Genomic DNA, 25,368 nt, shown 5'->3' on the forward strand with positions numbered 1-25,368 from the left:
GTACGGTGTTCTTGCAATCTATCGTAAAAATGACTCGTTTATCACTTCTTTGTAGCGTATTAATAGAGGGACGGGGATCACGTTACTGAAACTGATGACACGAGTCGAAAGATGACCGGTAATTCAATTCCAGGTGCTACGACGCAGTCCTGGTTACATCCAGATTCCGTCTCCCTTCGTCGTCGGTTTTCCACGATTACGCAACTCGACCTAGAATTAATTGTTTTCGAGGAAGTAGGGTGCGGCGAAACGGTGCGGCGGAAGTAGTGTGGACGTGCATTACGCTCTATTTGTTTACACTATCATATTCGTGAATTTAACGACGTCTTGTGCCACTGATTCCCTCATTTTGTTTGAAATTTACGCACGTTGATGTTTGTTTCAGGAAAAACCTTGCTTTAACCAAGTCAAGCAATTTATTGTAAATTCTATGTCAATTCGTGTGTATTCTTAGATCAGAATCTTGTTTTAAATTATAAATTTAGTTCCATGAAGAACAGGTATCGACAACGCCATAGCGTCATGTATGAAGAAATACCAAACAAGGTCGTCGTTTTTAAGAAAAATTTCAGAAAAATAAAAATATTTGTGTGCTTTATTAAATAATGCATTTTTGCTCTAATTTGTTGCACGTACTTCTTGAAGACTAACGATTATTTTATGACCTCATAGTGCAACCCTTTGATCTCTGATTTGACTAAAGCAATGAAGTTTTCTTTAATATAATATTAACAAACTTTTTTAATTACATGTGTAATCACGTTTCTATAGAAAAATTTGTATAATATAGATATCTGCTATTTAAATATAAAATTGTTCCAAGGGTTGAGGATCGACACTTTTTAAAATATATGCAGATTGAATTAAAATTCTCAGAAGATTTACAAAACAGAATATTTTTTATTAACTAACAGAAAGACAACTTTTACTACTCATAGTTTACATTTATCTTTTTTTTTTAGAATAATCTGATAATTTTTTTTCAAATAACATAATAATAAATATTCTTTCTGTGATATTAAATTATTGAAAAAAATATATCTAAAATTCTAAATTAAAATATCTACATTACCTTCTTAGTTAATTTTCAATTTTGACGTTCAATGACATTTGGCTTCGCATTATTCAATGTCATCGAAACAGCTAAATATATCTTATCGATAAATCGTCGATAATGCTCGTCTAAAAATGAAAAGTCCACAGTATATATTTACATGTTATTACCAGCAATATAAGCGCGTAAATTACCATGTGATGAATTCGAAGAACGTTGTCTTGCATCTGTGAAAAGGACGTTTAGATGACAGGAAATCGAAGCGACAAGGTGATAGTCCACGTTCGCTATAATAAACATTTATTCTCGATAATATAAAATTACATGTTGCGATAACGCGAGACCATATTATACAATATTTCACAATAGTAACTATGCGTCCTCGACGCGACGACGAATGCACACGACGAATATCATCGATCGCTAGGGAATTTGACCATTGTCGTATCGCGACGCATCGAGCTTTCGAGAAAAAAAAAACCAAAAATAAAGAAACTCGCGCTTGAAATCGCATCTCGATTGTACAGCTACAGTTAATTACCGTATTACGCGATAGAATCAACTAGAATCTAAACGATCTCCGTAGAAGGAGAGACGATCGTTCGATTTCATTCGAACGGGTCTACTGATTTGCCAAGCATTTAGAGAAAAAAAAAAGCTCCGAGAATAGAGGACAGTGTAGCGAGGGCTTGTAGATGGGAAATATTCCGTTATTATAGCCGTTACGCATTGGGGATTCTCTCATAAATACCACGGGATAACTATCATACAAAAATATACAGTGAACTCTCGTCGATATTACGCTAAATTCTCGCACGACGCATTTTTTAATAATGGCCGACAACAGCTGCCACGCGATCTGTCGTATCGTTAGTTCCCTATCTTTACGCTAATTACATAAATACACGATTATTTACATTCCCTCTGTCCGTCCTACGGTCACACGATGAAAAAAAAAAATCGACGTCGCGTGAAATCTCGACGTTCCGCTTCCGGTTCGAGTCCGCGGAAGGAATATTCCCATTCGTTCCATCCGTTAGCGTTTATATACAGAAAGAAGAAAATTGTTGGCGTCACGATCGCGCGTCACCGGGTAGCCAAATGGTCAACTATAACTTATAAAATATAGTCCGAAGATGCTATATTCAAGTTAGTGTGGTCCCATTAGCCACTGCTCCGTGGTCTCACACGCAACTGAACTTGACACCTGAAACATCAAGATTAGGATCGCGTGAACTTAATGAGAAAGATACATCGTAGGGGGAAGCGATGCTATGCAGAAAGAGCGATTTATGGGTTATAATGGGTGTATAAATTGTGATGTGTACTTCTTACTTCCTACGATTACGAAAGCATTGAATTTTAAGGATCTGTACAAAAATATTCAATACTTTTACTCTAAACGTGCATTAGTACTTTAATAGTATTAGTAAATTAGTCATTTTCTTCCAATAGAAGATAAAACGCTCTTGAAAACAAATTTTTTTTCAAGTCGATACCGTAGTTAAATTCAGAGAAAACACTTATTTACGAAAAAATGGCATAGTAATTATGCAAACACCCTGTATACAAATTTATATTTATTTTCAATTGAATGAACAATTTATGATTCAGTTTTATCGCACACCAGTCGTATGATTAATAGGAAGTGCTGAGACTATTTTGGATAGGTAGCATCAAAGTAAATGTGAAAATAAACATAGAAGACAGCAAAAATTGTAGTAGCTAGTATAGTCATTAGATGGAGGATGAAATGCCCTTTAAAATGAGCGTTCGAACATGTCGATAGCTTTATTGGTTCCGGAGATATAGCGATTTTAGTTTCAAGTCGATGCGGTGGCTAGTTCCGGAGATATAAGGGTCCGAAGCGTTTGTTTACTTTCTTACTACGGCCTTGTCAAGGTCGTTGACCGCACGTGCTCGTAGTAACTAGGTCACTGGGCCACGATAGTCACGAGTCACGCACGAGACAAAGAGGTCCGGCGCGACGCGTCAGACGGAGACAGCGATAGTCGAATTAAGAAAAATTACAATTTACATAAATTGCGATATCTCCAAAACGGAAAGTCGGATCGACAAAAACCAAACGCCATTTTAAAGGGGAAGGTTTACCGCATCCAACGATGGCTCAGTTATGGAGAAAACACTAGTAGTTTCGGAACTGCACGTGCCTAAAGTTTAACTATTTTTAATACACGTTGTTAGACTGTTTTAAGACGGTGGAAACTGAAAATCCTTTTCTTTCGTCTCTGCTAGACATATATTTCCTATTTACATCGGAAGTTAACCAGAATTTGGTACCAAATTTTGTCCGGTTTTTTATAAAAAAAATATAAATCGTTGTCGTGGTAGATATGACAAATTACATATTTTTCTGAGAAAATAAACAATAAGAACAGAAGTGAATATTGAAGAATTCATTGTACGTAGACCATAAGAAAAGTTGTAAAGTTAAATGGCGCTAAAATAACATTGTATGTTAGAAATTCTAAACGAAATTTTAGAAAAATTTTAGAAAGAGTCACTGATTTAAACATACCACGGAGAGGGAATCGATTTTCGCTGAAGATAATTGGCATTTGCCTACCATAAATCTTAGACATTTAGCAAAAATGAAATGTGGGTACCGTCGTCACTGGAGTAGCAGTTATGGCAGTGGAGCTTGTGATTCCGAACGCGCACGTCTGTTCCCATTAGTCCGTCGCCGAGTCGCACATGACATACGCAGCATTTGAAACACTCCATATGGTAAAATAATCGCAGGCTTTCGATGATCATCGCTGCGCCTCGACCTAACGCCCAGAAAAAAAGCACACGAAAATTTAAATTTCTCTTAAACCATTAGATCAGTTATGCCTTTCTATTAAAATACCATAAATAAAAAATAGCAAAATGTAACGGATCAATAATAAAGAAGTACAACAATGGAAACTACTAATCAATGGTTTAAGGACCAAACGATAAACAGCTTTGTATAAGATCGAATCTTAAGCTCTCGAGTTTTGCATTGACTTCTTCTAATGGTTGATGTCTCCATTTTCTATCTCAATGCACACTATTTGAAATGTACTCTTTTTCTAAAATATTTCTAAATTTATACGGGTTTGCATTTTCATCTTACCTAATTCATCCCCACAGTGCGAGCACTTCTTCTTCCCGCTGACGCTCAGCATCTTCTCCTGATTCTCAGGGTTCATCGGAGGTGGTTGTTGAGGTTTTTGTTGTTGCAAAACGTGTTGCGGCGATTGGTGCTGCAACGCGGAAAGGTGCTCGTGGCTGGTACTGTGTTCGAGCCTGAAAACGGAAGGGGAACACATTTTATCGAATCAAATTGAATTGTAAAATATTATTTAAATATCTGGACAAGGCTATTGACCTTCTTCTCGTTGGCAGTGGCTTTTCCTGCGCTCTGTTCTGCACTCTTTGCGTAAGAGTCTGTATGATGGAATCTGGTAATGGTTTACTGTCCGTTCTAGTTGGGGCCATGGCGTAAGGAACGGACGTTCCTGTTACGTGCATTTGAGATTTCCGCGCCGGTGATCGCTGATTTTTCTCGCTAATCCTTCTCTGTTCCGCTTCCTGCAACACAATATTGCAGCGTCAGCAATACACATTATCTTTATTATCAGGTTGTAACATACGAAATGCCGATTCACCGTTACTTTTGCAATTTTAACGCGCGGGAAGACCTACGGCGAATGGTAGAACCTAGAAATACATGATTCTGAATGCAAAAATAAATCAAAAAGGTACTATTCAATTTTTTCATATAATATTTGTTCGTACAACTGTTCTAGGTATAGTTGAAATATTATTGGTATATTTATTACTGTATTCTTCCTTGATATCCAAGAACAAACATTTTTGCAGAAACCTAAAACTGTTACATGTATTTTTATAGGAAAAACGACGTTTCAACTTCTTCAAATAATTGCATAACATTGTAATTTAAAAATTACAAATGTAAACACATAAATACACACTACTTAACCCCAAAATCTTCTTTCTTCCACATTATTTTATTTTTTCCTCACCAATGAAAAAATGGCTCTTTATTATAGCGTTTCAAAAAAGAAATTCTAGTCAAAATCGGTTTTGAAAACCATACCAACTTGGTGTTATAGTATTCAATGGACTTCAATATTTTCAATTAAAGAGGATCATTTATTATTATTTAACCAGATTAAAATCTCCATCACGAGACATTGTACACCATTCTTTCGTTCTTGCACCATCATCTTGTACGTAGAAAATCTTTCTGTGTTGTTTGGATCAAGCTAATGTTTAAAATTAATTTCACTGTATCTAATTTTGAAAATATAAAAATGTGTTTTCGTCAGATTGGTTATCTTTTGTTAGCGTTTAAACAGTTACTCACTTGTATGAGCCAGTGTTGGTAGTTCAAATCGTGAGCGCCTCGCGGCACGTCGCTCTTCCTTCGTTGGACCCACTGGTCACTCTGAACGATTCGTGGTCGAGGAACTGCACTAAGTGCTTGCAACGTCTGCCTGGTCATCTGTTGACCCGCATGGCTGGAAAGCGTCGTGACCGATGCACTGTGTCTCAAAGACGCGTCCACTTGCTGCGGAATCGAATCAGCGGACGGGATTCTGCTGTTCCTGTTCATTTCAACGAATTTCTAATTAACTTCACTCCTCTCTCTGCCATTAAAGTTCATTCAGTCCACGTTGCTAGTAATTTACACCTAACGTAATTTACTTTCTTCGTTTGTTTTCTGTTTTAAGAAGCATCGAATAGTTCAAGCGTCTAAGGGTGATCGAATTCCAACTAATGACTGAAGCAACCGATACGACGTGTCGGAAAATGTTACGTCAGACGCAACAAAGCGGAAAGTATCAGCAGGAAATTAGGCGACACACAGTGCATGCATATGTTCCGCTTCCAATTTGCATTTCCTGCTTGCAGCTGTTCAAATGCTGACGTAACAGTGACCTGTTCCAATTTGAGGATTGACTCGCGAACAGAATCTTCTTCGGTACTTTATTTTCAGGTCGAGAAATATTTGTCGATAAAACAAAGAACAGGAATATTTTTTGTAAATATGGATCAAATATAAATTGACGTATCTATTATTTACCTGATAGTAACGTCTCGTTGTCTCTGTTCTACCAAACGCAACGGTTTCGCCGGTGGTATCGGTGGCGGGGGTGGTCTTCTTCTTTGCACGTCCTGAAGCTGAAGATTAGGCATCGATGACCTGTAATTCACCGGTGGCTGATTCTTGTACTGTTGAACGTTATTCGCAGAACTGTGAGCAACGTCTTGCAATGATTTCCATTGTTCCTGCAGCTGCTCCGCCAATTTTAGCTGCTTCTGTTCGCGATACGCCAGGTTGTTGCGTTGTCGTTTCAATTCTTCTTGCTCCAACTGGAGCAATTCTCTTTCCACTCTGAGAACTTCCTACTCGAAGAAAATTAATAACTAAGCGAACTACCGTTCCACGCGTATCTGTTTTATTCTCATTAAAATGTATCGTTTAATTATTTTCTATTATGTACACACTTCTCGTTTGTATTATTGTCAACGAATCATCAACAAAGTTTGAACAGTGTGAAAGTTGGAATTCTTCAATTGATAGCTGCCTGATCTTTGTTAAAAGCAAGCATCGAATAATCTAACGAAAATCATTTAAGATAATAATTCCCTTACCCCGGAAGCAAACTCGTCTTCTTGATCGTTCAACCCAGCACCAACCAATGTTGTGTTCTGCGAATAATTATCAACGACACGCCCGTTAACGTTTACAGTGCGATATATTTCATTTACAACATGCAGTTCAAAATGACTGTTAGTGCATCTAAATTTACGTGCAAGCTCCTTTTCATTTATAATATTTACTAAATTGACTTTATATAAGATTCTTTGGAGGGAATAAAAAGTGAAAATATTATGTTATTTTTATCTCGTACAGATACTATAGTCGGAGGAAAATCAAATTGCCGTTAAAGATCGCTATCTTGAATGGTAAATAAACTTTTTGCAATTATAATGGATATTCTGACTCTAACACACCTCTAAATTAAATTATGGCAATTGGGTAAATTATTTGAAGCATTTAATTGAACTCCAAAATCATTGGATGAAAACTTGATATAACAGACATGGAAGCTATAAAAATATGTTATCTTCAATGAATAATACGAGAAAAATAAGAATTTATTTAAACAACAGGAGAACCTTGAGTCGTATTAAGTGTTCAACATGACTAGTCTTCTTGATACTGATAAACTGAAAGGGCTATTTTCTTGAACGAGTTATAACTCATTTTAAAGCGAAGAAAATTGTACAGTTTTACATAAACACAAAAGTACAATTGTAATTTACAGGTGCATCGTTGCAAATATATCTTATCAAACCATGCAACACTTTCCTTTACCAATTTGCTCAATTTTCACTTACAAAATAGCTACAACTTGTCGGAAATTCTAGAATCACTCTGTAAAGTTTGGACGACAGGTTAGTCTTATTTAACAAAATTTGTGAGTCACTGCATATTTACCATAAACGAGAATCGTATAAGAATGTATATATTTTCCTATGTTAACGTTTGTCGTAGGCCTTTTCCAAAAAAAACACATTTTTAATCGACAGTTTGGAATAAACATTAAATAGAAGAGGTACAGTGTTGTGAGACTTTCTTCCACGTGCGTCGTGATCGAGTGATGTAGTGTTTACTATTTACTACGAGCACGTGTGGTCAACGACCTTGCCAAGACCGTAGTGAAAGTTCAATGATCTCACGGTGTGTACAATGAAATGTAAACAAACGATTCGAACCCTTATATCTCCGGAACTAATTATGATATCGACTTGAAACTAGTCTCATTTTAAAGGGCTCTTCATCCTCTATCCAATGACTATACCAGCTACTACAATTTATGCTGTCTTCTATGTTTATTTTCACATTAACTTTGACATTATATACCCAAAGAAACTTCAGTAATTTCTATCGACTGTACATTGCATATAATACTGGATTAATGATGGCTTTTTTAATTAAAAATGAGTTAAATTTGTATACTGAGAATGAAATTCTTAACAATATCCCTTCATAAGTTCTTTCGAAGAATTGGAAATTTGTTAATTTAGACTCTTGTGATAGGTCGTATTTTATGAATCAGTATATCGACACATGTTTATAAGTTCACATAAATATAATTGATACTACAGTTAAACAAAATTTTGAAAAATGTTATAAAGGATCTAATTACTCTATCGATTTGAAACAAGTTTCATTTTGAAGAACCAGTTAGATTTTATATAATTTCGATGATAACTTTATTCTATTAGTAAAATTCTAATTTTTATTTAATGTTTGAAAATGGTTGCAAGCGTTTTACATATTATGTTAAATTTAGTTTAGTAAAACAATGTTTATCCGTTTCCGTGCTTTCTGGAAACAATACACAAGGGCAGAAACGTTAAAATAAAAAAATATTCCCAAACAACTCTCGTCTATGCATCATTGAATTGCACAAGCATGGATCTAATTCGTATGTTCAATTTAACATTGAAGCATGAGATGCACTTTGAATCGTAATTATCCAAAAATGATAGGCAACGATAAAAGAAAAAATATCAAAGAGTTTGAGCAAACTTAGAATTGCTCTTGTCTCGTACTGCAAACCGTACTCCTCGTTTCCACGAAAACGTTTCAAAAACCAACCACGGATCAGGCAGTAAAGAAAGGAAAAACTGAAAAATACCTCTTGCTCGCGAATTTGGCACTCCATGGTCCTAATGCGTTTCTCTTCTTTGCGACGAGCGTCCGCTGCCCTCCTTTCCTCCTCGATTTCATTTTGGATCCTCAGCTGTTCCGTCTGCGCCCTCAGTTCCTCTTCCTGTCTCTTCTCCTCGGCGCGTTTTGCCTCCGCCTCGACCGCTTCTTGTTGTCGCGCGGTCTCCTCTTGCTGTTTACGTATCGCCTCCTCCTGTTTGCGCAGGTTGTCCTCGTTTTTGCGAAGGGTCTCCTTCTGTCGACGAAGGGCTGCTTCCTGGGCGCGTTCCCGCTCCAGCTGCATCTTCTCCTCTTCGAGCTCGCGCAGCTTGTGCGCCAATTTCTCCCCCAAGTCACTGTTTTGTCATGAATTTCTCAATTACTCGACGCCAACGGCCTCTCTGTCTTCTTATTCTACAATATGCAGGCTACCATAGGAAAAACACGATCCGAGACACAGAGATAACGTAGTGATAGCGATAGCGATAGTTTGCGTATACAAGCGCCAGGAAAGGAGCATAAGTTTAAGGTAAAAGTATTTTTATTTTATTCATAACCGTTTGTACATTGATCCCGACATACAAAATTCATTATAACTTTTTTATATATACATACAAGAGACGCTTAGAGATACGTAATTTAGATGTATCGTTGGAACAATCGCGGGTGTCGGTTCCCTAAATTTCGAAGCTCCGACTACTCCCGAAACGACTCGTTCCTTTGTAAATAAAATTTTGTCAACTTTGCGCCGTCGAAATTTCGGAAGGGACACCATCGATTTTCGTCCAGTCGTACGAAATCATAACAAGTTCGTATAGGAGAAGTTAAAGAACACGCAAGCATATGTTACATAGTGGCGGTTCAAGGTAGAACGCCACAGAAATAAGAGCGTATCGAGAAAATACTACAAACACCTAGATACCGCATAAACGAGAAGCCAGAAAATAAAATTTAGAGAAAAGAAAAATTAACGTTACACCGATCCCCGAACAAATCGCAGAAGAATATTGTACAACCGGTCCAAAGAGAAGCTTATGTCATCGAACCAAATCGATAGGTGTGTGTGACTCTAACCCTCCGTCATTGAAACTGCCCCGAAGAATTCCTACCTGTTCATCTCGCAATTGTTGCCGTACCGCCACTGCTCCTCTTTCTCGAGGACCTCGATGATCTCCCGTTCTTTCTTCGTGATCTCGTCCTCTTCGGACGAGGTCACGCTGGCGCCGAACGGTTCGCTGCTTTGACGACTGTGCTGAGACATGTCAGGGCTGACCGGCTGCTTCGACCAGTCTTCTGCGTGGCCCAACTCGACACCAGAGTCCCTTTCGTGGCTGGAGTCCTGCTCGTAGTTGCTGTCCGTGTCGTACGACCGACGATGAAGCTGCTCGATGCGCCTTTCTTCCGCGAGGATCATCGCCATGTCTGGCGGCTTCGTCAGCGTCAGTTCGCGTTCCAGGTCGTCGTCGTTTATCTGTGTGGTTATGGAAGGAACAGATATTAACATAATATCCTTGCATTCAATTTGAGTGTGCTAGGTAGCTAGCTGGCAAGGAGTGAGCTATGTAGCTAGCTTGCAAGGAGTGAGCTAGGTAGCTACCATGCAAGGAGTGAGCTCGGTAGCTATCTAGCAAGGAGTAGGCTAGGTAGCTAGGTAGCAAGGAGTGTGTAAGGTAGCTAGCTGGCAAGGAGTGTGCTAGGTAGCTAGCTGGCATGGAGTGAGCTATGTAGGTAGCTTGCAAGGAGTGAGCTAGGTAGCTGGCTAGCAAGGAGTGAGCTAGGTAGCTAGATAGGAAGGAGTGAGATAGGTAGCTAGCTAGCAAAGAGTGAGTTAGGTAGCTAGATAGCAAGGAGTGTGCTAGGTAGCTAGCTTGCAAGGAGAGAGCTAGGTAGCTAGCTTGCAAGGAATGGAAGGATAATTAAATTCAAATTCAGAGTGGAGATTAAGGAGACTCGAATAACGTATGTCAATAACCAAGTATAGTGGTGGTTCTTAAAATGAACTCCCAGATGTGATTCGTAAATTGAACATTACTATCTCTCCCAACTTGGGAGACCCTCCTTGGAGCCTAGTAAAGATTCGTCAGCTTATTTACTTTAGAAAGATATTCATAAAAGTGTGCTATTTGCCACATGAAATTATTTAACAGTTTAATAATATAATAGTATATGATGAATGGGTACAAATGCATTCAATTTTGAGTAAATTAAAATAAATAATTATTATAAAGTTATTTCAATGTTATATAATTTATAAATTTTTATTAATTTTTATGGTTTTGAGGTTTTGTTAACATTTGTATTAAATTGGTGATTTCAAATGAACAGAACAGACAAAGAATCATACAGATTCGAAAAATTAACATACCTACCCCGAATCGATGTTCATTTTACGAATCATTACTGTACCCTTCCCCATATTATGTTCGAAGCTATTTGGTATTCTTGTTGAAACATCACCAAATCAATCCAGATTTTTTGGGACCACTGAATTACGTTTTTGAAGTAAGAATTTATAGAAAAATATTTAAATACACTTCGAAGATGTTTTATAAGTTGTAATTAGATGTATTATAAATTATACTGAATATGAAATTTTTGAAACAACTTATTTATTTACATGGAGGAGGGGGTAGTTTTTATATTTTATAAATTTCTCTCATCATTTTAACATGTATCGCAGGATCCTACTTTTTATTAATGCTTTTAGAAAATTCGTCTAAAACTACCACGAATTTTGCAACGAATTCGAATTATTCCGTGAATTTTTCATGTGAATTTCGTTGTCGCACTCCGACGTACATAATTGCTATTGTCCGTTACGTAAATCCATTCACGTGCTCCAATTAATATCATTAAACGATGTTACGTAGACGATACGATCTTTTGCAACGCTAAACGCGGGTGTATCAACAGCCGCGGAACACATTAGCTCCCGGAAGCAAGTGAAAGCCGTCGAAGAGGTGGAAACGCGTGAGAAGAAACGAAAGTATGAGAGAAAAAGTATCGAGTTTTGCAAGTAAAAAAAACTTCGAACGTCGCATGCATTCTATCGCTCGAACGTTTCAATGCACCGGAACCCGAGAAATATTTCATACTCCGTGACGTACAGATTGCGTCATAATATGCTGGAGCCACATCGATGATGAATTAAGGACGCAAAAACGACGAACAAAGTTCGTACGAACATGTATGCTCCATTTTTAAAATACATTACTCCAGTGTCTGTCTACAATGTTACCTTTGTTTACACTTTCCAAAGAAATTAATGGACAGATCATTTCAGTATTCATAGGTCATCAGATTTGTAAAAGGACGTAATTTTTGACATTTAATAAAATAACACTTTTGGAAAGAGTTGGAAACTTTAAATCACAATATATCCTGTATATTTATATTTTCATCGCGTTTGTGTCTTCACGATACACTTATTATTACACTACGGATCTTTATATTTATTTGTTTATTAATAGAATTAATGGGAGCTTTGTTGTCTCAACCCCTAAGTATAATAATTCGTATCTAACTTCAAGTATTTTTTATATTCTTGCATATTAAATGCATTCTGTAGTTTCATGAGAATTAAAATGTCCTATAAATGCATGAACACCCGCAATCTACTTATTATATTTCAATTTTATTATTATTTATTACGTACCCCTTCGATTCCAAGAAAATCTGAGCGCCTCGTGCGTAGTTCCTTCTTTATTCTACGAGTGGAATTCAATCTCTTCAACGGTTCTATCGGAAGACTCTCTTCGTCGCTGACATCCACCGGTGGCGGGGGTGGCTTTTCCTTCGGTGGTTCCACGCTGGTTGGTGGTCCCAGAGGAAACGCTAGCCCCGTGACTATCTCCTCGTCGCTGGATAAATTTAACGGCAAAATCTGTTACAGAAAAGAAACGATTCATTAATCTATAGTAATATTCGAAAGTTAAACAAATTATACGAATAACAATAATTGTAGGAACGATAATTTAGTCATACGAGGTGAAAAATTTGATCTATTGTCAACCTTCGAACCAATTGCGCACAGTAACACTAGTTAGAAGTACGAGATCACTTTTTATAAGAGACGTAATTGAATTACGCCCGTGAGAATCTGCCTGTATCTGCGTTAAAAGTGACAAAATATTGTTATTATTTGCCAGTTTTACGTATCAAAGTATAGAGACGAATTGTTATTCCTAATATTTGTGTTGTTATTTCAAATTCGTTATATTTTATAAACAGATTTTAGTAAGAAATTTCAGTCATCAACGTTTGTCTGTTTAATTTTGAATATTCGCGTAAATTTCCATTTTCCACATAGCTTTCGATAATTATTTCGTTGGTTTAAAGTGAAAGGGTGCCACAAACATAGAAAACGTAAATCATTTTTCCTCCAGCCTTAATAAATCTTCGTAGAACAATGCTTTTCGCTTTCACTAGTCGAAGTTCCCAAAGGAAGATGAATTTCACACAAGATCCGCGTCAATACTTCAAGAGCTGATTTCACACGGGTTGTGCGCATCAAGCCTGGTGCAGAACTATCTTAAAATGTTAATCGAGTTTGTTTCTTTACAAATATCACGGAAACGCTGTTCTCACTCTAATTACGATTGTAATATTACGTCACTGAAGCATAGAGTGGAAAAGTATAAAACAATTAGCAGAGTGACTGACGTTTTTTTTTTAACCTTCTACAAATTATATTTGATTTCTAAAAGAAAATTTAATTAACATCGATAGACACTAATAATGGGATATAAATTGAAATGTTAATTTCAATGGATGCAAACTTTCACTTGCACTTCCGGTGCCGGAATTTGTAAAATACTTGTTGCAAGCAAATTGTAATGCTGTTTTAAAACCGCAATTGTTACATATTGATAATGGGATTAAATCAGGCTTGAAAAATGCAGATAGTGGGTATGTGATTTCAGAGTCACGCGGGGTTATGGAGAGCTAACTTATGAAATATGATAAAATGTATCAGTGTAATTGGTGCTGGCATGCTGCGATTATAATGTTGATACAAGATTAACCTTCTATAAGCAGACTGTAATTTTCAACCTTGTTTGAACACTCTAGATCCTTTAGAACCATTTGGAATCTTGTTTTTAAGTCGATGCAATGTTTGAATTCTTATACAAGATTCCTGAAATTCAACAAATAGAATTTTTAATCTACCCCAAGTCTTGAATTATCAGATCTTTGAGACTATAAGTCCTTGAGTTCTATGAGAGATTCAATAATATCAAATCACCAACTAATGTAGGCCTAATCGTTCGAGGATTTTTATTATTTTTATTCATTTTTTGTTTACAAGGTTCCTGAGATTTGATAAATAGAATCTTTAGTCTTGAGCTATTAGATCTTTGAAATTATAAATTGTTGAGTTTTCTGAGAGATTCAATAATGCCAAATCACCAACTAATGTAGGCCTAATCGGTCGAGGATTTTTTGTTACTTTTATTAATTTTTTTTCTACGAGATTCCAGAGATTTAACAAACAGAATGTTTAGTCTACCCCAAGTCTTGAGTTATCAGATCTTTGAGACTATAAATCCTAGAGTTCTCTGAGAGATTCAATAATGCCAAATCGTTCGAGGAACTAGTTTGCAAACTATTAAAACGAAAGAAACTCCTATACGAAACTTCTACTTTCAAATCTCTCGTACGCAACAAATGAAGTTGCTCCAATAGCATTGCTACTGCAACTGAAGTTTAGACTTCTGCAAAGTCAAGTACATTAAATCATTTATACACAGCTATGACTTCACACTTTATACTATCAATCAGTAACAAATATCACGAATAAATAAAAAAATGACCCATTGACATTTACCATTCAATTCTCGAAACATATATGAGTGGATTCGTACTTCCGAACATTTCTGTCATCGTTTAAAGAATATTGACTGTACCAGATCGCGGCGTGCAATTTTTTATAGCAAATTTCAAGGCTCTACGAAACGAAAATCGAGTAGAAAAAGGAATATAGAGCCTATGTAGTCGCTTTGGTGATACCGATTCCATGGATTTGAGGATTACCTGTTTCGAGATGGGCGACATCGGGCTGAGGAGTCCGATCGTGTCCATCATGCCGATTTCTTGGTTGGCGAGGGTCAAGGTCGTCGGTCTTTCAGGCGCAGGGACGTTCGTGGACGCGATGGTCTCAGGTGCATCGTGCTCGTCGATCGATTCCTCGATCGACATTCGCGACGGTTGCTCGGGAGCCTCGATCTTCCCGTTCATCTGCGCTTCCTTTTCCTCGTGCTCTTCGTGTTCGACTGGCGGGCTCGGCTGGCAAATCGCCGCTGCCTCCTCTTCGTCCGCTTTCTCGATAACGATCGGTTCCTGAAGAGACGCGCTGCGTTATTGCTTCTGCCGTACGGAACTGGGCTTGCGGCTAGCACCGCCACGAATTTTGCAACGCCACATTCTATGCAAATCGACACTGGCGTGGCTTTGCCAGCGTAGCAGGGTTTCTCAAACTTTGCCCGCGTTCGGTCGTGTTCTTCAGCGACTTTAACGCGAGTTCCCGATCACGTTTCTGGGGCATGCAATTAACCCTAGATCACCAACATGGGCGTATCGGATCCAACGATCGTATTCGCGTGCTATAACGCGTTGATTGCCAGACGAAAACTATTTAAAAAATTTTCTACGAGACCAAATAATTTGATTTTAAACTAACGTAAATTATATTAATTAAAATTTGTTTCGACGGTTTAGCTTGAGAATTAATTGTTTTAGTTTCAAAGTGAAAAGCCTTGTCGCCCATGGCAGTCAATGTGTTAGCGTTTCTTTTGTGTTTTGATCATTGTCATTTTTGCAATGGATTCTGTACATGAGAACAATTTAAAGAGTTCGTATAAACGTATGTTCTATTTTATCTTGTTTTTGAGTTACGAGTTCTATATTGAGAATAATTCTTTTCGAAAATGAGCTAACAGAGCTCGGTATCTGATGTTGGATCTTGTATTTTAATTCTGCGAATGCTTGCTCTTACTATTTTATCTATGAGTCAGAACACTAGGTGTCAGATTCTATTCTCTAATCAGTAAATGGTAAATACGAACCTAATATATGGATTTACCATGTATAAACAATACTTGGACGAATAGAGAGGGTAAAAGACAGCCAATTATAAGAGGTTTCCAAGCTCTATTTTGCTATAACTCGAAAAAAAGTCAAGTAGAACACATGTTCATATGAACTTTCCTTGTTTTCTTATGTAAAATTTCTCACATGCTATGAAACATCCCGTATTTATAATTTATACATTCAAAGGAAGAAAACTAGTCCTGCTAAATTGAAATCCGTGATGTTTTACGAAAGTTGCAATGAATTTGTTCACGTTGGAGTTTATGCAATTTTTTTCGTGTTGGTATTCTAGAGTTAGGAGTGGTATTCTGGTCTACAAAGATCGAACCATTGATTTCTTGGTTCTTGCATTTTTGTAAAATTTACAATTTGTACAGATTTGAAGAAAACAGTCAAATATGCCTGTACGTTATTTCTTTTTGTAGGGACGGCACATTCGTCACGATTGAAATAAGATATGAATTTGTTTTCATTACTCTTTTAAAACGAGACTTACACGAGTTATAGTAAATTTTTAAGTTCTCGATTACAGACCATAGCAAACATTTGTGCTGATTGATAAAGTGTTAGCAAACATCTGTACAAAATAATGATGTTGTAGATGTACTAGTTTCTTCGAAATAAATTTCCAAAATTGATTTTTCAAACCAGAATATCCCCATAAGTGGAAAAGCAATTGAATGCCTCATTGTAGAGTTGTTTGCTGTTTGAGGGAATATGCACAAGTAGAATGACGTAATTTAAGTGCAACTCTAGAACTAGAGTTTTCTTTTATTTAAAAGGAATTAATTAATTAATATTAAATATTTAATATTTTGAATAAGATGAAATCATTTCATCGTGATGTATTGTTTTTCTTTGATCCACTTCTAAAGTTGCAACAATTACATCATTCTATTCATATGAATGCTCTTAAGCCCTTGTAGCATGAGAATTTCGGTTCTTTTTTGAGGACCTTTCATGCATAGGGAGAGTGAAAAACAAAACGAATTTTCCAAAGAAGAAAAGCAGTGGATAAGCAAATATGACCACTACAAAAATGTAGAAATCTTGCAAGGTGGTGAAACAAATGGTCACCAATGTGGTCACCTGTGCTTGGATGGATATTTTTTAAATGATCACTCGAGTTAGCCATCGTGCTGTAAGGGTTAACCCTGCTGTTTCTCTAAATGCCATATTTGTACGTCTTCCATATGTCTTGCTTAAATTAAAAACAAAATATTTGTTACATAATGCAAAATACTCAAAGAATAATATCATCAAAATCACAAAGCATGAAAAACAAATATTAGAAAACACAACACCTATGAAAGTTTAAATTTCTGTTTGAGGGGAACAGCAGGGTTAAAGAAGACATCCAGAGCGTAGGATAGACAAAATTAAAAGAAATTGTTTACATCATTTTGAATGTCAACTATTTAAAAATATGTTCCTGAATGCAAAAGAATATCAGTGCTGTAATATTTTGTGGAAATTATATTTAGTAGTAAAATTTCCAAAATTAATTATAGTGAATAGATAAGTTTTCAAACTATAAAGTATATAAAATTCAACTAAAGTAGTAGAAATATTTAATAAATAGTATTTCTCCTTTATCTTATGCAATTTGTTTAATTGTCTTAATAAAATGAGATTAAATTTAAAATTCTACTGCATTGGCCCTATGAAAGTACAACAAGCCACTGAAGTAGATACTTTTGCAAAAACTAAAAATCTTTTAACCCTTATAACTGATCAAAATTATTCATTAATGTAGAAACCTGACACATTTTCGTAAACAGCTATTATCTATGATTTCTGATAAGATGATATCAGAAAAGATAATTATAGTACAATGAAGCTTGAGAAACGCTGAATTTCGAGCAACTTGAAAGGCATTTTGCATTCTACGAGCATTCTTCCGATTGTCTATTGTGTTTTTTCATGTTCACCGTGTTTTCGATAGACATCGATGCACCAGCGTTCTATGCATGGCTACTGTCGCAAGCTGGTTTGCAAAATCCGTGCAGAAAGTTAGTCTGCAAGTGCCAAGAACTCGAAAAGTAAATACAAAAAGTTTCAGTACCGTTGCAAAAAATGTTGCAAAACAAGGCAAATTAAAACTCGTTAATAACGTATAAGGTTTCGAGTGTATGTACATAAGGTATTTAAATTTAAAAAGCAAACCAAACGATAAATCTTATGGTTTGGAAAAACGAAGATGAATAATTAGATTATTTTAATACGTGGTAAGTACTATAAGGGTGTAAGTGAAGAAAGTTAATATAAACACGTGCTCGATGTAATCTTGCTTCCGAGGAACAGCCTGTTCTAGATTTTAATAATTCCTTTCGCAAATAGAGATGACACAGTTAGATATTTTCTAAACGCTCGAAGGCTCGAGATCGATGTTACTTTTATTTTCAAAATTATTAATTGCCACGTTAATCATTCTCACACCTGTTCTAGGCCACGCAATAGTTCATTGTCCGTCATATTTTTAAAACTAATTCAATTACTCAAATTGAAATATTCTTATAGTAATATTTTGTATGAAAATAATCCTGTCGTTTAATTTCTCTCATACATTAATATTTTCTGCCTTTTTCAAAAATTTGCTAATGCTTAAATCAGGACTTTGCTATTATTACTGTAGTTTAAAGTGAAAGTCACGTTTAAAGAATCTATAAAATAGGATTCTTTAAACGTTTTCGAGAATCAATAACAAAAAATTTTCAAGTTTATTTTTTAATATCGATCGTTTCAAGCAGTTTTCTGGTGGATGAAACGCAAGAACGTGTGTTGAGTCACGTATATTGTTTATTGTTTACGACCCCTAGAGTACCTATCGTGTTTTAGTTAACGAGTAAATCATAGTCAAGCTACCATTGGTCGAACTGGTTCACTTTTAGTCACAAAATAAGAGCATGCACCGGCGGAAGGAAGCACTCGCTCTCCATGCAGATCACTGTTTCGTAAGTTTTCGCACAAGTCTGATGTCATGTGCTGTTTACCGTGGACTGACGAAGTGCGAGCAAACAGAGACAAGACCTTTCGGCAATAATGATAACGTTTATCTAGATCCAACGGGGCAGGTGGGGGGACGGGGTGGGCGGTACTGAATTCGCTATTTTCACCGACTGCTCCTGATTCGCTTCGCGTACCTCGAAGATGTATCTAACCGTGAGAGATCACGCCGTCGATAATTTCGCGATCGATTTCTCACGTTTGAAGCGTGGAAGAAGCAGAACGCTCGCTCCAAGTCATGTTTCAATAGACCGTCTCTCGATAACGATGACAATTTGTTTTTCGAGACAACACACGTGAAAATGTTTCAAAATGTTGCGATCTCGAAGTTGAACATTTTTGCAAAAATTGATAGAGAAATTATAATTTTTGGCAATCGTGTCTCGCGAGAGAGATATTCATGCGAAAATACTCTCTTGCGAGAAAGAACTCGAAAGTGGAAGAGGAAAGCGAACTTTCGATATTCGAAAGCAAACGCGTTTAAGTACAATTTGAAATCGATTCGGATGATTATTAATGCCGATTTCTAAAAAGAAGACGTTCTAAGAAGAGTACCAAGTTCTACGAAAAGTTTCACTGGTACGCAGAATTGAACGTTTGGACACTTGGAAGTTATGGCATAAAATTCGATGTGAAAATTCTTTGCGAAAGTTCCAGAAAATTGGGTATTTTTTTTGTTGTAATTTTTAAGTTCGTTTAAATACATGTGAATTGTATTGTTTTACAAGTGCAATTAATCACTACGAAATTGATTTTGTGAACGTTTTTAAGACTGTTTTAATGTAAAACAAAAGACTATAATAAATCAAAAAAACATATGTACCATAAGTTTAATCTAATCTCGAGGTGAGATTGCTAAACAAAAATTTTTCCCCACCATATTTCTTCTATTTTATTTTTATTTTCAAGTATTAAAAAAAAGAACTGAAAATTTAAAAAATGTGACAAATTACGAGAAAATTTGATATCTTCGAACAAAAAATAATTTCCCTTATTAGATAACAGAGTATAACTTCTAATCGTTATTTTCTTTTAAATAATTTCACATTTGAGTAAATTTCCCTCATCACGTCAGGCAATGTAAATTTGAATGAGTTGCAGAAGTCCACAATCGATAAAATTAATTCCTCGATTGATTTTCTCTTGCGCAATATTTGCAAAGCCAACGAGGCAAATATAATTTAACGAATGTAAACATATCGCCTGACGATTCTCGTAATTAATTTCACAATCGTTTAAAAGCAACGCAGAAGTTAGGAATCTATTCAGATGACATTGAAACCGATGCTTTTACGAAGTTTTTTATCGCGAGAAACTACATCTGCCTCCATTTGGAATATTTCCAGACAGATAAATATTCCATTTGGCGAAATATAGATATTATATCGAGCACGAAAACCATCGAACGTAGCGATACGATAAATTTTAGCATAAATATCCTTCAATATTTGTCGCTAAAATTTATCTATTATTTCAGCGATTCATTGTTACAAAAAAAAAAATATAATTAAAACAGTTGAAAAGAAAAAAATAAAACATTTGTAACTTTCAAAGTCCAACTAAAGTCTCGCGAGTTCTCGATGATAATTGTTGATTATTTCTTTAAAAATAGCTTCCACGTGCTATTTTAAAATACACATACTTTGCAGAAGTTCAAGGTACACGATTATATTTTTGATAAAATTCATCTCGACAAGCAGTCTGCAATTTTTCACGAGTGCACAATTTGTTTGGTAAACAACAGTGGATATTAATTACAATGTGCGGAAATAATCAAGTAGCTGGTGAAATATCCAAACGATCGTGCCAACGTGTAAATCACATCAATTCTACGTAGCCAGGTGTTTGAATTTTAAACGAAAAATGTGTGTAGAAGGTTCGAAAAAATATTGAAAAATACAAAGTTTGTGCGTTCGTACGAAGACGAAAATCGGCGTAAAACTAGGGTATCGATGGAATCAATTAAGCTGGTGTCATGCATGAAACAAAATCCTAGGTCGAAAAGCAAAATACCGCTATAGACAAGCGGGGAACTAATGTGATCAATCGCAAGGTGGAAAAACAAATGGCTGGGGATTATCGAGCTATTGAAAGCGCCATCTTACCTCGTCGGTGTAGTAGAGCTTAGATTTTCAATTTCAAGTAGCAGAGCAAGATGACAATTGTTGACGCCGCTACGACAAACAAGCTAGTAAAATAGAACAAGTGGCTACCATTGTCTCGACGAGGAATCAATCATTACTGACGGAAATGGAACTCATTTTTCTTCCACTGGCGCTACTCGACGTACTCGTAAGTTTCAATACAATTTTTAAACAAAAAAGGGGAGATTATTTTACTGTACGAAGCGAAGGGAACGTATTATTGGTCAGACAGGTTACTTTCTAATCGCAAAAGGCCAACAACATTTCTATTTTAATTATACTCCTTGGTTAATAATTCAGTATGTAAATTATTAATGGGTTTTTGACACTCGATCGACAAACTATTTCAACCATCACCAGTTTTCGGACAAGTTAAACGATTCTTACCTCCTCGATGCGCCGATCATGCGTCAGGGGAACGAACAAGACCGCTCGAGACAACCAAACGATTAATCGCGACAATTCAGGACATGTTTATCGTGACCGGTCAGATACGAGTTCTTTGGTAATAATTAAATGTCAGGCTCACCGACCTCCGATCCACGGGTCACGGGGACGACACTTTGGACGCGTTTGCCCGCTGGAATGCGACTGCACATTGCAACTCGACTCGTTGTCCAACGATGACATGTATCGTGCAAACGATGAAACGATTCTCGATGCCGATTGCAATATTTGCGCTTCCAAGAATCGATCAAACTGTCTCTTTTTCGTCGAAGGACATTATTCACTCTATAGGAGCTACCCAAGCACTTTTTTCTAAATTTTGTACAGAGACAGTAGAAAAATATGATGCCAATTTTTCCCCCTGAAGAAGATAAACACGGAATGAAAGTGATAACTGTGCGAAGTAAAAAAGATTATCTTTTCGTGATTCATAGGTACACATTCGATAAATTAGTGGATTAGTTATTGTTTGATTCATTAAACTGGAAATGATAACACTTTTCTTTAAAAAATAAATACTTTTCTTTAAAAGGTATATTTGTTCGTACCATGGTATTTGTCAAAGATCTACAAGGTGTGGCACTCGAAGCAAACAATAGTGAAACCTATGTTATTTGTCATATTATTTTTTTCACGACTGACATTGAATGTCCTTGAAAAAAGATTATTGTATTTGTTTTAAATATCTGTATTGAAAGATACGTAGACAGAATACGCCAATTTCTCAACCTGGAAAGATTCTTTTTGTAGCATTAAAGGAAGCTCTGGTATCCATTTTACGTGCTCAAATTTCTTCAAACAACAGAGTCCGGGTAGCTCCGTATAGAAATGAAATCCTCGAAATTATCACGGTGGAAGACAAATCATTTGAACGCAATTTGGTAATTTATACTGTTTCCCCTTTATTTGTGATCAGACGTTTCGAATATATTCAGCAGATTTTCCCCTTCGTTTCGAATAATTCGGGACGACGAAGACAATGGTGATCGACGCGTTGATATTTGGACTCGATATAAAATTTTGGCAAGTCCGATTCGTTCGTACGATTTTAAATTCGCTCGAGAAGAGTGTCATACATGTGTCGGATATCGACGAATTGAAACTGGGATTTTTTAAAGCGCAAGTGAACAAGTGATCAACGAATTTTCCAATCTGTAACAAATGGCCAAAACTTTGGGACGCTTTCAGTTTCCAACGAACCCGATTCACTCGTGCTTGAAAATCCCTTTCTCGAGGAAACACGACACGACAAATTTCTCTGCCCACTGAATTTTCTATTTCATTAACCGCATACTACCGAGTACTACGATCGATCGTGATCCATGCATAAGTGTCGACGAGCCGCGTTAAGATCGATTACAAGTTAATCTAAAATGATGTCTTACGCTCGGAGTAATTCGGAGATGTTTATACGTAATAGTTCCCTGTCTAAGGGCATTTTCTTCGCTTTCGTGGCAGTTGTACGTACAATTAGGGAGGCGAGTGTTGGTCGACGAACACGCGAGCGACGAGATTTAGCATCACAAAGTCTTCTTACGATATATCAGTCAGCGATCGATCGCATTAGGCATCGTTTTAGGTCCGAGAACGTGTTCCCTGTTAGATTAGGCCACTAAGGTTCGCGTTAGTCACCGTGATTATCGACTTTGTTCGAACTGGTACGTCCTTCACCTCCGGCTAGTACGTGTTTCCGGCTACCTGATCTAATTCTACTCGATACTGGGGGTTATTATATACGTTTTGTTCCTGTGTCGTCTATTTACATCGTTAGCTATGAGTCTCACGCCTTCGTTTCCAGTGAGATTTGTGCGTAATGGCGGATAATAAATACGTGTGGAAGCGACAGGCGAAGACAGGTTACATTATCCGGGAGTCGTAAGTGGCAGGATTCAGTTTCAAAAATGATTTTACAGGATTATTCGCAACCGTCGGGAGCCGTTGCTCGCGGCTATGATCGATAGCTGAACGGTCGATGTACGGTGATTTAATTTTAAACAACACCTTCTTTGGGTCTAAGTGCCCCGTTATTGCGAATCCCTTTCTCTCATCGTCCACTCGCGATGCCGTAATTCCCACCACTTAGACGCCCGCTCTAAGCCCATCCTTATGTACAAGATCTAATGGAAGTCGGACTAGGTCCAACAAAAGGGCGAGAAATGACGCGCTACGCGAAGATAGCCAAAGACGAACGATCCTCGCGGTCTTAAGACTTTCTCAAAGGGCTGCTAGATTGTTGTTCGATCCTAACCTCGGTTGTTGAACTCTGCTTCGGATTCACGCGATCCACGGTGATGAACGGTGTCACTGGAGGTGTCGTAGGTGTCTTGCCCTGAGGTACCACCACCTTTTCGCAAATTTCCACCACCGTCCGGCGTCTTTCTGCAGCCAGTGTCTCTTCACCCACCGTCACCTGGTGTTTCGAGCTGAACGCGTGGGAGGGAACGTGCTTCGCGGAGGACACGGATGACGATTGTTCCGGGTTCGAGGAAGGTGACACGGGTATATGAACGCCCGATGGAATATTGGTTGGAACCGTACCGCTGGAACTGACGGGGACCGGTATTTCCGACGCTTTTGGAAATTGAGGGAACGACGTTTGACTGGTTGGACTCTTGGCGTTCGACGTTCTCGTCTTCAGGGACGGGGTTTTGGGCGAGGAAGGCGAGACAGGCGGGCTCAAGGAAGACGTGGAACTTGTCGGTGACGATTTCGAGCCAATCGTCTTGCGAGGAAGCGGGGTGGGAATTTTTGATGCTGTCCGCGGAGACGTGACTGGCGTGGTCTTTGTCGCTTCTTTCGAACTGTTCGAGGCTGAGGTAGAGTTGGACTCTAACTGAAGGGTTGTTGGAACTATCGCTGTCCTGGCGGGTGATACGGGACAACCGTCGATAACGGTAGAATCTAACGGTATCGAAGACTTTGGGTTCGTGACTTTTGCCGTGTCCTCTTTCGAGAGGCTTTGGCCCTGTTCGTCGCTAACGAAATTAGGATTCTGATCCTCTGTAAAACGTTTGGACCCTACGGTTGCTTCCTTGGTAGGTACGGAATCTGTTTTGGTCTCGGTGAGCTCTTTGGACACAGGTAACTTCGGTTTGGGAGGCGTTTCGGGAGGAGTTCGTCGCGGAGGTACTTTGGGACTTTGATAGACAATCGGGCGACACGTGGCAGGACAGGAACGATGTGTACTAGAGTTAGTAACCTCTATGTGTGCCTGTGATTGCGATTTGTTAGTCGACAGTTTCCCAGAAGTGTCAGCAGTACCCTAGAGAACCAAAGAGTTATAGATCGTATAACCTGACATCCCACAACCTAAGAACAATAGGTTTAGAATTGAAACCAGCAATTGTTAAATACGTAAGGTGCAGTCGTAAAGTAATAATTCGACCTGCCGTTTATTAGAATTTTCACTTGTAACCTATCAATTTTTATTCAAGGTATTATTCGATATACAGTAATGATTCTTAAAGTGAACATCGTCGCTGGTATCCCAGCTCGTGTCGTTTTTTAAGTGTCGTCACTCACGTACACTGGCTTCAAATGGGATCTCCCATTCTAAAAATCAGCTCGTGTCGTTTCTCAAACGTCATCTTTCACGCTGCATTGAGCTCTAAGGGAATTTCCTCAAGTTGGGAGGGATATAAACGTTCAATTTACGAATCATGTTTACTTCCAAATGTATTTCACATTTTGTTGGGCTCTAAGGGAGATCTCCCTGGGTGGGTGGTAAAAAAATGTTTAATTTACGAATCATTACTGTAGCTTCGAACCATGCGAACTATAAACAGAGACAATTGCTTGACGACTGTCCTTTGCAAAGTAACACACCCCGATACTCATAATATCAACAACCGTGTTCCTCAATTAATCATAAATGATAAAAGCTATTTTAA

General features: G+C 37.5%; 1 protein-coding gene across 8 annotated transcripts in view; it reads right to left on the reverse strand.

Annotated features, from left to right (window-relative positions):
• Window positions 1-1,348: 1,348 nt before the first annotated feature.
• The window catches only part of LOC122400381 (LIM domain only protein 7-like), a 199,706-nt gene continuing 175,686 nt past the window's right edge, over window positions 1,349-25,368 (reverse strand). For 5 of the 8 annotated variants that reach the window (XM_043401819.1, XM_043401823.1, XM_043401822.1 and 2 more), the window contains 12 exons: window positions 23,727-24,740; window positions 14,826-15,131; window positions 12,448-12,675; window positions 9,902-10,263; window positions 8,782-9,148; window positions 6,725-6,781; window positions 6,153-6,475; window positions 5,433-5,673; window positions 4,431-4,633; window positions 4,176-4,348; window positions 3,682-3,846; window positions 1,349-2,261 (listed from right to left, as the gene is read on the reverse strand). In XM_043401819.1, coding sequence (XP_043257754.1) covers window positions 2,239-2,261; window positions 3,682-3,846; window positions 4,176-4,348; window positions 4,431-4,633; window positions 5,433-5,673; window positions 6,153-6,475; window positions 6,725-6,781; window positions 8,782-9,148; window positions 9,902-10,263; window positions 12,448-12,675; window positions 14,826-15,131; window positions 23,727-24,740 — 3,462 coding nt within the window. In that variant the 3' untranslated portion in view covers window positions 1,349-2,238. The remainder of the gene's footprint in view (window positions 2,262-3,681; window positions 3,847-4,175; window positions 4,349-4,430; window positions 4,634-5,432; window positions 5,674-6,152; window positions 6,476-6,724; window positions 6,782-8,781; window positions 9,149-9,901; window positions 10,264-12,447; window positions 12,676-14,825; window positions 15,132-23,726; window positions 24,741-25,368) is intronic. The other 3 variants (XM_043401824.1, XM_043401825.1, XM_043401826.1) reach the window with 3 other exon arrangements.

The sequence above is a fragment of the Colletes gigas genome, unplaced genomic scaffold (genome assembly GCF_013123115.1).
Source record: "Colletes gigas isolate AHSC1104 unplaced genomic scaffold, ASM1312311v1 Colletes_gigas_Sc00017, whole genome shotgun sequence".
In the NCBI taxonomy this organism is placed as follows: Eukaryota; Metazoa; Arthropoda; class Insecta; order Hymenoptera; family Colletidae; genus Colletes; species Colletes gigas.